Source organism: Ictalurus furcatus, chromosome 16, assembly GCF_023375685.1.
Source record: "Ictalurus furcatus strain D&B chromosome 16, Billie_1.0, whole genome shotgun sequence".
Classification (NCBI taxonomy): Eukaryota; Metazoa; Chordata; class Actinopteri; order Siluriformes; family Ictaluridae; genus Ictalurus; species Ictalurus furcatus.
In genome coordinates this window covers 15,391,710-15,407,056 of record NC_071270.1, presented here as the reverse complement: position 1 = coordinate 15,407,056, position 15,347 = coordinate 15,391,710, and the positions used below count along the sequence as shown (strand labels likewise).

At 39.8% G+C, this 15,347-nt stretch overlaps 1 protein-coding gene across 4 annotated transcripts; it reads right to left on the bottom strand.

Moving 5' to 3' along the window:
- Positions 1-832: 832 nt before the first annotated feature.
- Positions 833-15,098, bottom strand: arrb2a (arrestin, beta 2a). 4 transcript variants are annotated; one of them, XM_053645053.1, is made up of 16 exons: positions 14,671-15,098; positions 13,643-13,673; positions 10,626-10,686; positions 10,480-10,524; positions 10,190-10,386; positions 7,587-7,646; positions 7,410-7,477; positions 7,110-7,245; positions 5,882-5,966; positions 5,706-5,778; positions 5,472-5,609; positions 4,590-4,673; positions 3,911-3,934; positions 3,607-3,683; positions 2,266-2,320; positions 833-2,137 (listed from the first exon to the last, which is right to left on the bottom strand). In XM_053645053.1, the coding sequence occupies exons 1-16, from the start codon at positions 14,691-14,693 to the stop codon at positions 2,050-2,052; spliced, it is 1,245 nt and encodes a 414-aa protein (XP_053501028.1). In that variant the 5' UTR covers positions 14,694-15,098; the 3' UTR covers positions 833-2,049. The 4 variants fall into 4 exon arrangements, with proteins under 4 accessions (XP_053501028.1, XP_053501027.1, XP_053501030.1 ...); XM_053645052.1 differs by having other exon boundaries at positions 833-2,140; positions 14,671-15,097; XM_053645055.1 differs by lacking the exon at positions 3,911-3,934 and having other exon boundaries at positions 14,671-15,095.
- Positions 15,099-15,347: the final 249 nt, after the last annotated feature.

Genomic DNA, 15,347 nt, shown 5'->3' with positions numbered 1-15,347 from the left:
TCGACTGAAGCACACTCCATATCAGCACCGATTCCGTCACCGTGAATAAAGAAGGAATGAGCCAGTGTACCTGAGGGTTGGACACAGTATGCCATGGACAACACAAACAAAACATCCTATTAGTATTAATCATGTTCAACTGTTTAACGGTTAGCTAATGAGCACTTTGTAAAACATGATGCACGGTAAAGAGGTTGTGTGTGACAGTGCTTCGCCTGGGATTCCCAATACGGATATTTCTTCATCATGTTTGTGTTATAACTCATAATAATTAAGATTATTAACACTCATTTACTAATGTCAAAACACATTGTAGAAATGAAGCTAAAAGGCATTTCAAAATCAACTTCAAGATATCACAGAACAACAAAACAGAAGTTCTCACAATTTGGATTTTCTTTCCAAATCCATATACATTTTTTTTTTTGTATTTAACCTCGAACCATGATTGGCACCATGTAGAACACCTAGATGCCACATTAGGCTGAAAACAGACAAGGTTGACTCTACTGAATCAGCACACTGTAGCAGGATACAATAATCACCGCCAGCTCAAAGCAAGAGAACACGGATTCGTTGTTTTCATTTTATGAAGAACTTTGCAGCAGCGTTACATCTGCTGAAGAAGTGGGTTTACTGTTTAATGGGTAAGAGCTTCTCTCACTGCCTAATTTATTCCTTAATGTTAATGTCTGGTAGTGCGTGTGCACAACAGTTTGCCAAGTTTTGCTGTTGGATTTCTGAAGAAGTGTTAAGTAGGCTGTTTAGCATACGTCATGGCGTACGTGTTACTCATTCAACTGACGATGAATCTTAATTTGTCTTCTATAACGGTTTTATCCTGTCAGGGCTGTGGTGGATCTGGAGCCTATCCCGGGAACACACCCTGAACACGCCACAGGGCACCATGCACATAGAGCTTTTTCAGTTGCTGCCCCTCGCTTATGGAATCTATTGCCACTGAACATCCCCCTTGCACCTTCAATTATCACTTTTAAAAAGAGACTGAAAACATCTCTCTTCTCCCAGGCATTTTAATCAAAAAAAAAAAAAAAAATTATTTTTTACTATTGTCTATTGTCTGTCTTTATTTGGTTTTATTCTGTTTTCTATTTTACTTTTCTTTACTCTGTTCAGCACTTTGGTCAGCTTCGCTGTGTTAAATGTGCGTTATAAATAAAACTTACTTACTTTCTATGCGCACACACACATTCAAACCTCTATATTTTTTGGGAGGTGTGAGGAAACCCATGCAGGCACGGAGAGAACGTGCAAAACTCTACCCAGACTGTAACACGAGCTCAGGATTGGACATGGAGCTACCCTCTGCGCCACTGTGCTACCCTGTGATGAACATGTTTGTTAAGCCATGTCTACATGAAGCTTATACTTTGTGTATTTTGGTCATCCTGTTCCTGGATTCATGTTTTCATCGTTGTGAAATAGATATAAATGCATCGATACTAATAAAACGCTTGCTCAATTCTGACCCGTCTTATCATGCATTATGAATATTTCTGTCCAAATGCATATTAGCAGACATCCCTCTGCTTTGCAGAAGTTTCTCAGCAGTTAGGCTTAATCGAATGAATCGGCAGAGCAGGTATACTTATGTTACCTGCAGCGTGAAGAAACGTATGACGTCTGTAACGGAGCTAATTTATTGAGAATGAACACAGACCTGCAGTTCTCTCTAGATTGCAATCGCTGACGAATCCATGTAGTGCGGCATCTAGATTTCCTACATCGATGTTTGGCACAAGAATCACACGAGCTCATTATTTATTCATAAGAAAAGGTGGTTAATTCTCTCTCTTTCTTTGTTCAATACTCTTTAAACTACAGCACCTTTCCTTAAACGATCCTTTTAGTATTTTCCAAATGTTGACAAAACACTGCATCATCAAAAGGAACGATAAGACGACCAGGAAGGAGATCCGTTATGAAAGACTGTTCATTTTGAGTAAATTAGTCGGTGATTTTACTTCATGCTGTAAGTTTCTGGGCTGTGTGGGTGGAAAAGGGAGGGAGGACAGAAGGAAAGAAGGCTCAGCAGTCCTCGTCCTTGTCGTCAGTGGTCCCTTTTAACCGCAGACGAGCAAAATCTTCAAACACCAGGTCGTCGTCCTGGGTGAAGCTACTATCGGAAGGGAAAGAATAAAAGGTCACTCCAGACGGGCAAAACCACACATTTATATATACACACATTCTTGCATGGAGAAAAAAAATATATACGGATAAGTTCACAAATAATCACAAACTTACTTTGTGTCAAACTCTATGAGGTTGGTGTCGATAGGAGGGTCTGCCTCTGGTACAGCTGTTAAAAAAAAAAAATAATATTCATGACACTGGAGTTTAATTCAATTCAATTTTATTTGTATAGCACTTTTAACAATGGACAGTGTCTCAAAGCAGCTTTACAGAAGCATATAAACACAGGATACAGATTTTAAGTGTGTGAATTTATCCCTAATGAGCAAGCCGGTGGCAAGGAAAAACTCCCTAAGATGTTAAGAGGAAGAAACCTTGAGAGGAACCAGATTCAGAAGGGATCCCATCCTCATCTGGCTAACAAAGGATAATAAACTTCCCTTTACTTTCACACTATGGTTTTTATATGAAGTCTCTTTTGTTGAATTAATCCACTGTTCACTAAAGGAGACTGGAGTGCAAAATTGTATGTGGTAATTGCAGACCTAAGGCCACAGCAGCAACCGTTAGTCCCAGCGACCACAGCGAAAATGTCCATGTGGAACTGAGGTCCGTTAGAAACATGGTTCTAACTGTACTGGCGTTACAGAGAGTAACCAGGACTGGACTAACCTTCATTTCATGTAAATTATGCTAATGTAAATTTCATGTAAATGTAAATTCATCGCTTTAAAGGATTTTAACATTTCAAGTATAACGCTCTAACTCAGCTTTTGCTATATATTACATTACAGGTATTAAATTATTGGGTTATGCCTTGACCACGTTACGAGATTTATACAATCCGAACTGACACTGAAAAGACCCTAGATATAAAAAGACTTTACTGATTTAGTTACTTTTTTGTCCTGGATCAACCTTCAATCATCAAACCCCCGCTCCTAAACAGGATTTCCCGAACCTGGGATTTTGCAGAATTACTTGTGCAGGAACGTGTCTACAGATCAAAACACACATGCTTGATGGACGGTACAGCTCGGCCATTCACGAACCACATCGAGATTGTGTTTTCACACTAGTGTTCACACTAGCCTGTTCCCACACACTACAGCACGTTGATTTATAAATGCTGAAGATTAATATTTATCATCATTTTAGACTGAGGAGGCCACGACTTGACTCGGAGTTGATCTGAGGGTGTCTAGACTGGGTTTTACATACCATGCACTTTCAGATAACGCCCTGATTATCTTGAAGTGTGTAGCTCAGGCGTTTTTAAACGTACTTGCTGTGTTACATAGGTCAATGTTATACGATGTATCTGCGTCACAGTATAATCGTACACCAGCATACCATCATCCAGTGCACTTTTCGTGTAGGAATAAGCGTAAGAAGCTAGCTGTGTCGAAATGAACAAGTGCTGCGTAATCAATGTTGAAGTACGGCAGGTACCTGAGGCTGGTCGAGAAGTGGGAACATCTATGGGTTTAGGATGCATTAAGACAAACGGCAGCTCGACCGAGACGTCTCTGCGGGAGGAAAAAGACACGGCGGTTATACTGCATGAAGATTCGATTCGCATTTAGTGCAATAAAACAAATAAATAAATTTAAAAACACAGGCATTCTGTACATAGAGGGATCATTCGGTTACTTCACAACAAGAGAAAAACAGATGAGTAGCAGATAGAGCAAGCTTCACTGCAAACCTGGACAGGCAAATCAAGAAGCCACAGTGATGCACAGTGTATATTTACCTCTCCAGTAAGCTGCTTAAAAGTCTGACGCAACGCAGGAGGGTTAACAGACAGATGGAGGGAAACAGATACACAGAGAATAAGATGAAACACCAGCAGAGAACGGAATGATGTGAAAGCACAAATGACTTAATGAAAGCAAAAAGGTTAAGGGAGAGCATCAGCAGCCACCCCACTGCTGGAACATACACTCTCGTGTATAAAATTCTTGAGGGGAAGAAGAAAATAAATAAATAAATAAATAAATAAATAAATAAATCTCAAAGAGAATGATAACAGTACATCATTATCTGGGATTATCTGAGGCTTGCCTTTGAGCAAACCAAAAATGTTCCAACAGCGGAAATGTGGCTATTAAAACCCTACAGCCTTGCTTTTCAGCCATCGTCAGTCTCATATACAGTCATTTAAATCAAATCTAACAGCAGTACGGGAAGAACGTGATGGCGGTTCAATACAGAAACAACACTGCGCTGCGAGCTACAAAAGTTCAAAGCTGTGAACCATTTATCTAAAATACAGAGCTCTATAAAGCATACCTTACTGACGCATGAATTGTAACAGTGTAAACAACAGCCATACCCCGTGGAGAGCATAAGTACCAGACTACAAATGAACCCCGCTACAGTATAACTGCATATCGAAGAGAGGGTCTGTTTCTGAGAAACCGGTGACTCACCCTCCACGGGAGACGACCAGCTTAACTTTGACTCGATAGGACACCAGAACTCCGAGAACCTCCTTATTACATCCATCTTTAACACTGAGCACAGAGTAGGAATAAAGGAAGAAAGTTAGTCTGCTTACTCATTCGACAAGATGTTATAAAATTAGGGCTGCACGATTATGGCCAAAATGTTAATCCCGATTATTTTGATCAATACTGAGATCTTGATTTTTTATCACGATTATTCATTGATTTTAGGGACAACATTTTTTTTTGCACTTTCTCTGCACTATTTCCACACTTGTTCGGTTTACTAAGATGATGAAAAGCAGTGTGAAAGTAACTGTTGCTCGGTGTAGATGCATTTTGGAGTTGTAGTTTTTTATCCCAATTTTATTATACAACTCCGAACAGGTCACTCGCATCGGTGCAAATAAATATTTATTCACAGTCGCAAATGCGAGTGAAATGGTCGCACTGTAGAGCCCTGAGTTTATCTGCAAAGTTTTTTCCTGTTCGGCGTGATGTTTAATGTCCCCGACAACCTCTGTAGTGCCATTTAGCAACATGTTAGTGTCATGATTTATCCTCGCGCAAAGTGCTGGAGCTTGAAGTGAAGCTGGCAGATCGAGGGCTAAAATGCTAACACCGTTTCCGGGTTTTGACACTACAAACTGACGTCATCCCTGCGTCGCTCTATGTGATTGGCTGTAAGTGTAGGAAGCGCTTGATTTGATCTGCAGTGGAGTTTTCTATGAGCGGAGGACGTACTTTAAACGTCAATATCGCAGTCGATCATGTTCATTTAATCGTGGGCAGTCAAAATCGTAATCGCGATCGATATCTGATTAATTGTGCAGCCCTATATAAAATACAGACACGCTCCTTACTAACATGGTGCTGGAGGCCAGGTTGGTATCTTCATGTTTGAGCTTGCCATCCAGAGCCAGCCCTCGCTTCTCTCGGTTATTGTTCAGGGTGGGAGTGAGCGTGTACACCTTACAGAACGTGGAGCTGGACGATACCTGGTCACTGAAAGGGTTGAAATCGAGTCAGTTTAACAACACTGATGCGTTCGCTCTAGTGTACTGTACTGAGAATATACAACGATGAACGGTTGTTGCTCACTCTGCTTCAAGCTGCGCCACTGGACATTTGTACTGAGCTGTGCTGAACAGACAAATGTCAGCGTACTGCCGCACTGAGGAAAAGACAAAAGAATGATCCGTAAAGGTTTAAATAACTGCTAGAGCACAATCGGCACAAGACAAAATACATATGAACGGACATGGAAAACGTCTTGCCTGATATTTTGACTCGTTTGACAGTCTTGGTTGAGTTGTTGGTGACATGAACGTTCACACTGATGGGCTCCCCGTGGTAATACAGCTGTACAAAAGAGCACAAACATCTCAGGCCAGTATATTCAAACATTTCCGGTCAAAATATTAGACACACTCATTCTTTATTTTTTTTTTATTATTTCCCCCTCACATTTTAGAATAATAATAAAAGTCATCAAAACTCTGGAAGAACACAAATGGAACTATGGGAATTATGTTGTGATAAAAAAAAATCCCAAAATAATTTCATATTTTAGCATCTTCCAAGTAGACTCCCTTTTTGCCTAGAATTTCCAGAAATGTATTCTTGGCAATTTCTCAACCGATTTCTTGAAGAATCCCCCTGAGATGCTTTTTAAACAGTATTAAAGGAGTTCCCACCTACGCTGGACACTTATAGGCTGCTTTTCTGAATATTTTGCTACAAGTCGTGCATTATAAATAAATAAATAAATCGAAAATAAAATGTTTGTTTTCTAATGAAAGAAATGAAAATGATGGCACAATTCAATTTTTGTCTACAACACTGATTTCATACATTCAATCATACACCTTCAGATCAAAAGGTTTTTAAGATCATGAGAAACATTTCAGTCAAGTGTCTACAAACTTTTGACTGGTAGTGAATATGTATTTAAAAAAAAAACAAAAACAAACAAACAAACAAAAACCCTGTACATTACATACATTCAAAGCATCCATACTACTAATGCAGAAGGTGAGTTTGTTTTGTTAAAAATAACACTCTTGTTGAGCGGTTTTGCTCTTTCTCCTGCAACTCAATAACATACAGATTTGCACAATAAAATAATTTTATTATCATAACACCTCTGTAACACCGTGCAATCACAAGTAATAATAATAATAATAATAATAATAATAATAATAATAGGACTGCACACTGTACTAAATTGTAGATCACTACAACAGTGGTGTCATTATTATTTAGGTAGACTAGTGTGTGTTCTGTGAGTTGGGACACAGCCTTCAGTTCTACCTAAATGAGTGCGATTGCAGCCTGAGATTCACAAGTAACTTGCGATAGCTTTTTTTTTTTCTTTCTTAACAGAGAGAGAGAGCGAAATTCCAAAATCTTACTTCCTGTACCATTAAACAGAGGGCTGAGAAATAATAGCATGGTGAAAAACAACAAATGGCTTTTGCTTTAACAAGGCAGTATGGTAGTCACCTCTTTATCTAGAGATGCCTCTAGATGCAGCGAGCGGTCAGACATCAGGAAGCTCCGTGTTGTCTCCACCATCGGCTGAGGACCCGGCTTCTCGGGAGCATACTGCACTTTACGAATCACTAATCGGACAGAATTTCTAAACATAAAACAACAACAAAAAAAAGAGAACCCAGACTTTTAGTACAAGCTAAGATTAAATGGATATGTTGAGAAATCAGTCGTGCCCCTATAGGCCAATATAATTTAATTTGTGCAGGCACAAAGTGCTGAGTCATGAAGGAGAAAGCTCAACTGGCTTACCGTTTATGAATCTTCTCCTCCACAGACCTGGCACAGAAAGCTCTTATCTCATAATCTACCCCACAGGCCTGTGCAGCACAGAGAGAGACATTAATGAGGTGGCAGCACTCGAGCCAAAGAAGAACTGAAAGTGGGGTCAAAAACCGAACATTTGTGAAAAGAATTTGGGGGGGTTACCTTTCCAGTGTCCTCAGGACCGGGCTGCAGGGTAACTGAACACGGCAAGTTTTGAGGAATCTGAAACAGATCAACAGCTAACGTGTACCATGTTTTATAAAGACTAGTTTTACTTCTGTAATTAAGTGCATAAAGATTAAGCAATTATTTTACATACACAAAGCACCCAACATATATACAGTGGGGTCCAAAAGTCAGAGACGGGATTTGCGCGCTGGGATTGAAACACTAGTGGTGGCTTAGCGGTTAAGGCTGTGGGTTACTGACTGGAAGGTCGGGGGTTCAAGCGCCGGCGCTACCAAGCTGCCACTGTTGGGCCCTTGAGCAAGACCCTTAACCCTCTCAATTCAATTCAATTTTATTTGTATAGCACTTTTTACAATAGACATTGTCTCAAAGCAGCTTTACAGAAATATCAACACGGTATACAGATATTAAAGGTGCAAATTTATCCCAACTGAGCAAGCCACTGAGTGGCGACAGTGGCAAGGAAAAACTCCCTAAGATGTTTTAAGAGGAAGAAACCTTGAGAGAAACCAGACTCAGAAGGGAACCCATCCTCATCTGGGTAACAACAGATAGTGTGAAAAAGTTCATTATGGATTTATATGAAGTCTGTTTGGCCTTAGAAGCAGCCGTAGTCCCAGCAATCTGGAATTGGAGTAGATGAGAGCTCCATCCAGAGGCAGGACATCCTAAATGGATCAGGCACGTCCGGAGAGCAGAAAGGATCAGGATCTCTAGTATCTCCATAAAATTGTGTGTGGCTCGGCAGAAGGAGAGAGGGAGAGAAGAGACTGTTAGGACTGTGCTTAGCGTAATAGAAAGTCTAGTCAGGGTAGGCTTGAGTAAACAAATACGTTTTAAGCCTAGACTTAAACACTGAGACTGTGTCTGAGTCCCGAACACTAATTGGAAGACAGTTCCATAACAGTGGGGCTCTATAAGCGAAAGCTCTTCCCCCTGCTGTAGCCTTCACTATTCAAGGTACCGTCAGATAGCCTGCATCTTTCGATCTAAGTAGGCGTGGCGGATCATAGAAAACCAAAAGGTCGCTTAGATACTGTGGCGCGAGACCATTTAGTGCTTTATAGGTTAATAACAGTATTTTATAATCAATGCGAGATTTCACTGGGAGCCAATGCAGTTTTGATAAGATCGGGTGATGTGGTCGTATCTTCTGGTTCTAGTTAGGACTCTAGCAGCTGCATTCTGGACTAACTGGAGTTTGTTTATGCTCCTACTGGAACATCCAGACAGTAAGGCATTACAGAAATCTAGTCTAGAGGTGATAAAAGCATGAACTAATATTTCTGCATCATGTAGTGACAATATATTTCTTATCTTAGAAATATTTCTGAGATGAAAGAAGGCTATCCTAGTAACAGTATCTACATGAGCATCAAATGATAGACTGGAGTCAATAATCACTCCAAGGTCTTTTACTGCTGCACATGATGAAACAGAAAGTCCATCCAGAGTAACTATGTGATCAGAAAGCTTACTTCTAGCTACACTTGGTCCTAGTACAAGTATTTCTGTCTTATCAGAATTAAGTAAAAGGAAGTTAATTAGCATCCAACGTCTAATGTCCTTTACACATTCTTCAACTTTACTAAGCTGCTGTCTGTCCTCTGGCTTCTCTGAAACATACAACTGTGTATCATCAGCGTAACAGTGGAATCTAATTCCATGTTTATGAATAATTTGACCTAGAGGTAGCATATATAAAGTAAAAAGCAGTGGGCCTAAAACAGAACCTTGTGGAACACCAAATTTAACCTCGTTATGCGTTGAGAAGTCTCCATTTACATCTACGAACTGATACCGATCGGTCAGATAAGACCAGAGCCAGGAGAGGACTGTTCCCTTAATGCCAACAACATTTTCTAATCTAAGGAGAATAGTATGATCTATAGTATCAAAAGATGCACTAAGGTCAAGTAACACAAGCAGCAAGACTGCTTCTGTTACTTGACACATACAACCCTCTCTGCTCCAGGGACGCTGTATCATGGCTGACCCCAGGTTCCTGGAATGCTGGGGTGTGCAAGGAGTGCTGTAGTGTGTGTGTGTGTGCGCGAGACCAATAAAGACTCATTATTATTTTTCCCCATTTAAAATTGGAAATAAAACAATATGTTAATATTAAAATAAATAAATTCTCAATATCTATATAATATTTAATATTCTGCAATACTTCTAGGCCACTATTTAAATGTACGCAAATTGTGATATTGACCATGATATTGTACAGGTCAGATTTTCCTCATGTCTAATCACGTCCTCATGTCTAATCATGTGTGTTCAGACAACACGCCGATGATTTTGATCTAAAATGGATCATAACATGTGGAGTCCATACCAGCTCGAGCACGCACTGTCATTAAAGCAAAAAGGGGATGTACCCCATACTAAGAAACTCTGAAATATTTCAAAGACTCTTTCACTCAAGTTGTTGTCAATGCATACAAGTTGTATTGAAAATTATTGCATTCAATAAGAAAAGAATGCAAAATAGCAGTAAGCATTTTCACTAGTGGTCTCAGACTTTTGGACCCCACTGTATGTTACATCAGGAATAACAGAGTCCCATCACTTACAGTAAAGTGAAAAGGATGAGCCTGCTGGCCCAGTTTCTTCAGGAGTCTCTCCTGAAGACGACTGTTGGGCTTGCGCTCCTCCACTATAGGTGGGAAGGCTTGAAACGTGGATATGTAAAGATCTTTCCGGAAGGAAAGTCCGAGAACGTCCAGGTCCTCCCGTCCATAACGGAAGGCACAGGTTAACGTCACAAACACTAGCGGAGAGAAAAATCAGATGCGACTGCAGCGCTGCTCTTTTTTTAGTGACTGCTTAATCAGATTTAACGTAATCAGACATGTTAGGTTACCTTTTCTGTCTTTGAGATATTCAGGGTCTACCAGTATGACTCCATCTGTAAAGAAAGTCATCGGAAGACTGGTTATCCAAGTGGAATTTTCCTCACAAAGATGCAAGTTTAAGTCAGTCGGAATTCCAGATGTGGAGTCAACTCACCTACAGGATCCACTTGATCTAAATGATCCACGAAATCCCTTTTCCCTAAGTATACTGTAATCTGAAAGAGACGTAGAACATATTATTTAAAAAACACAGCGGGTAAATGTGAGCACGAAAAAAAAAGCTGATGGGATATTACAATCATAATACATCTGGTATTCGTGCTTTTATAACTTCATGTTTTGTACATGTAATTAATTGTGAAGGGGTTAATGTGAACACAAGCCACAGTTGAAATCCAAGGCATTCACATTCCCAGCAAGATCGACCGGGCATTCAACTGAAACAAGGCGTAGCTCAATTTGTGTGAACAAAAGCAAATACGATGACGTGAAACTAAATAGGAGTCAGCAAAAAGAACTGCAGGAGAAAACATCTGGGAGAGAGAGCGAGTCCGAAACGATGGAGCTGCTGGTCATTCGAGCCGAGAATGAAACCTTTCATGAAATGTGTGGCGCGGTCTAGGATGAGTCATCTACGGACCAAACCATCAGCACACTTAGAGAGAAAAGGCACAGGCGAGAAACAATCACAGGAGATACACGTATGTAGCTACAGTTCTGCCAAAAAGTTTGCACACCCCTTGCAGAATCTGCTAAATCTTAATACTGTTAACAAAATAAGAGGGATCATAAAAATCCCATGTTGTTTTTATTTAATCCTATCCTGAATAAGCTATTTCACAGATGTTTACATATAGTCCACAAGACAAGATAATAGCTAAATTTATTTTAAAAAATTATCCAGTTTAAAATTTTACACATCCTTGATTCTTAATACTGTGTGGTGTTTCCTGGATGATCCATGACTGTGTTTATGTTTTGTGATAGTTGTTCATGAGTCCCTGGTTTGTCCTGAGCAGTTAAACTGCCCACTGTTCTTTGCTTTTCCAGCATCTTCTGCATATTTGACCCCTTTCCAACAGCTGTTATATGATGTTGAGATCCATCTTTTCACACTAAGGACAACTGAGGGACTCGTACACAACTATTACATAAGGTGCAAACATTCACTGATGTTCAAGAAGGCAATACGATACATTAAAATCCAGGGGGGTGTAAACTTTTGAACAGGATGATCAGTGTAAATTGTTAGATATGTGTCTCCTAGAAGACAAAATACTCTCTTATTTAGCATCTGAAGGGCAGTACTAAGTGGAAAAAAAAGAGATCTTTAAACAAAATAATAACTGTGGCTCTTTTATGGAATTATAGATCATAGAATTGAATTTGTGCCAAAAGTATTAAACGTAACTTTTCAAGAAACGAACACAAATATACGACGATTTAGAAGAAAAACAGTTTTATGAAATTGAAAACAGTGAACTCAGTGGCAAAAATTTTACATGGGTTTCAAATACACAACACTCTTTGTTTACAGTTTTCTAAGCTTCTTTTTTGCTAATCATGGTTTATGAATGCGCTGCCAGATATTTCGTTTACGCTTTTAAACTTTTCGTTTATGCTCCGCAACTTCACGTTTGCCATTCTGGCACAAACCTCACGTGTGGGCAGGGCTTAACAGGGCTTTACTCTCATTGTCTAGTGAGATTTGGATCGACAGCTTGAGTGTCCAGTTGAGGAAGAGGACGACGACGATGAGGATGCTCCATGCGGCTACTGAGGGGTCATCTCTAAACTAGTCGTATGAGACTACCCAAACCTCAAATATTAATTACGAACTAATATACTGACTAAGTAAGTAAGTAATTTCCACTACAAAATACAAACACTATAACTATACAGACAACCGTGTCCAGAACGCTCTCTAAAATCTGCAACACTGAAGTCTCTACTTCTTGGTCAGGGAGCTGTCGATCCACATCTCACTAGCCAATGAGAGTAAATCGCTGTTAAGCCCCACCCACATGAGAGGTTTGTGCCAGAATGGTAAACGTAAAGGAGGTGGATTCCTGCTATTTATGGGAGGTTATTATACCAAATCATTACGATGACAGACTTTAGTTCAGGCATTTCAGAATGACAAAAACAACACGTGAGATGCTGTGCAACGAGATTGGTCTGCTGGTTAGTCCAGCTATGCAAACCCACCACGGCCCGGTTCCCACAGCTAAACTGACAAGCTGATTGGACTGTAAACATTTATTTTCTGACTTTTCAGTTCCCTTGTAAAACAAGGTTTTCGTTGAACTCTTTTTTTTGTCTTATTAATTTTGAGAGCGAGAAAAGAGAGGCTGGTGAGGGAATGACTGTATATAGATGCTACAATGCAAGTGAAAACAAGAACTAACTTGTCTCACAGACGTTCCACAACTATAAATAGTTAAAAATCACAGTGTTTTTCATCCATCCATCCATCCATCCATCTTCTGTACAATTATCCGACACAGGGTCACAGGGAGCGTGGAGTCTATCCCAGGGAACTCTGGGCACAAGGTGGTGGACACCCTGGACAGGGTGTCAAACCATCGCAGGGCACAATCGTACACACACACACACACACACACACACACACACCTCGAACAATTTGGAAATCAACCTACAACGCATGTCTTTGGACTGGGGGAGGAAACCGGAGTACCCGGAGGAAACCCCTGAAGCACAGGGAGAACATGCAATCTCCTTACACACAGGGAGGAGACAGGATTCAAAACCAACAACCCCAAAGGTGCGAGGTAAAATGTGTTAACCACTAGGCCACTAAACCACTAAGTTTTATTTTGTAATCAAATAAAAAACATTGGGATGTGCTAATATAGGAAAATAATCTACTTATGGGTGGTTGTTGGGTATTTTCTTAAAACAGCATGCACCGAATGTTTTACTTACATAAAAGCTGATTAAAAAAAAAAGCATACAAAAAAATTAATAAAATAAAATAAAACGCTTTGGTTTCTTTGGTTAGCATTTGCTAGAAAAGCCTCGGCGAAATAAAAAACCGTGACACCGTGCATCGTGAAAACGTCTTCAAATATGGACATATGGATATTTGTGCTTTTTTCATCCACCTCTAATCAACGCACACCATATAATAAGTGTTTTAATTCCACTTACCTTGCAATTCGGACTGGACTTCTTGAATACACTAGAGAAAGAAAGCAAACAGATGAAGATACGAATTTAATAGATTTAACACTAACACAGAGACGAGATGAGACGACATAAAATAAGATGAGACCCCCCCCCCCCGAAACCATCTTATGGTAGAAATAGAAAATGATTCTAATGGTTTCCACTACAAACAAAAACCAGCCAGCAGATAACCATTAAAACCAAACTGTCAAAGGTGTTCTCTTGGTCCTTAACGGTATCCACGAACACGCCATCAAATGACCACTAGAGACCCACAGGGACCATTACAGTTTCCATTAAAACTCCCATTATAGCCATTAAAACCATTACAAAATTCTATGAGGGGTTCTAGTGTTTGTTTTTTCCTTTGCTTTTCAGTGAGCTATAATGCACAGAGGAAGGGCTGCAGAAAACAGAAGAGATCATCACAAACACAATCACAGTCAGAAACTGTAGGACTGATTACAACCAGCTCCACATCCATCATCATCTCTCTCTCTCTTCAGCCAAATATGAGCTTATTAACATGACAACACCCGCATCAACACGCTGCTACAAGCAGGAGGTGTATTGTTTACTATTCTTCTTAACACTTACAAAGATGCAGCTGGCTGAAATGAAACAGACATGATAAAGCTCTGTGTGTGTATGTGTATGTATGTGTGTGTATAACGATGCTACATTAAAGCCGCGGTGCTTGTTGAGTAAACAAGCGAAGCTCCATAGCTAATTACCACGAGCCACTTTCATTGTTAAACTTAACCCGGTTATTATTTATTATATAAAATCTTTGTTATTGCGTGTTATATAAAGATGACTCGCACCACTCATCTAGATAGCTATCATAATTAGTTAGTTAGTTAGTTATGTAGCTGCGTGACTGAGTGTTTATCCGCCTAGCTTTCTCCACAGCTAACGACGTTACTGAAGCTGCTATGAAGAGGAATGGAAAAAAAAAAAAAAAAACCAACCCGAGCTAGAGGTTTGAATGAAAGCGGGTAAAATCTCACCGGGTGCCGGCCTTGTCCCCCATATTCCAGGGAGAATGTGACCTTGACAATTTGATGAAACAATAAAGGTTAAGTGTTGCTTTGTTTAGTAAAACACATCGAACGTTTGGGTTGTTTTAGCTGCGCTACATAACAGAAGGAACCGCAGCTACAACGAGCAACCGGAAGTAGCACAGACACCCTTTGCTTTCTTTCATAATAAAATATTCCAACTTTTCAAACGAGTACAAAACCAAAATCAAAATAATGTGAAATGACCAACGTGGTAAGGAATTGTACCTCTTTCATTGTATAAGAATGTATACAGAATTATAGCATATATATGCATGGGTTTCCTCAGGGTACTCCGGTTTCCTCCCCCAGTCCAAAGACATGCAGTGTAGGCTGACTGGTATGTCCAAAGTGTCCATAATGTATGAATGGGTGTGTGATTGTGCCCTGCTATGGATTGGCACCCCGTCCAGGGGTGCCCAATGTTTGTGCCCAATGCTCCGTGTGATAGGCTCCAGGTTCACCGCGATCCTGTAGGATAAGTGGTATAGAAAATGGATGGATGGATAGCATATATATATGTATATATATATGTATGTATATATATATATATATATATATATATATATATATATATATATATATATATATACACACACACCATATAGCCAAAAGTTTCTGGGCAC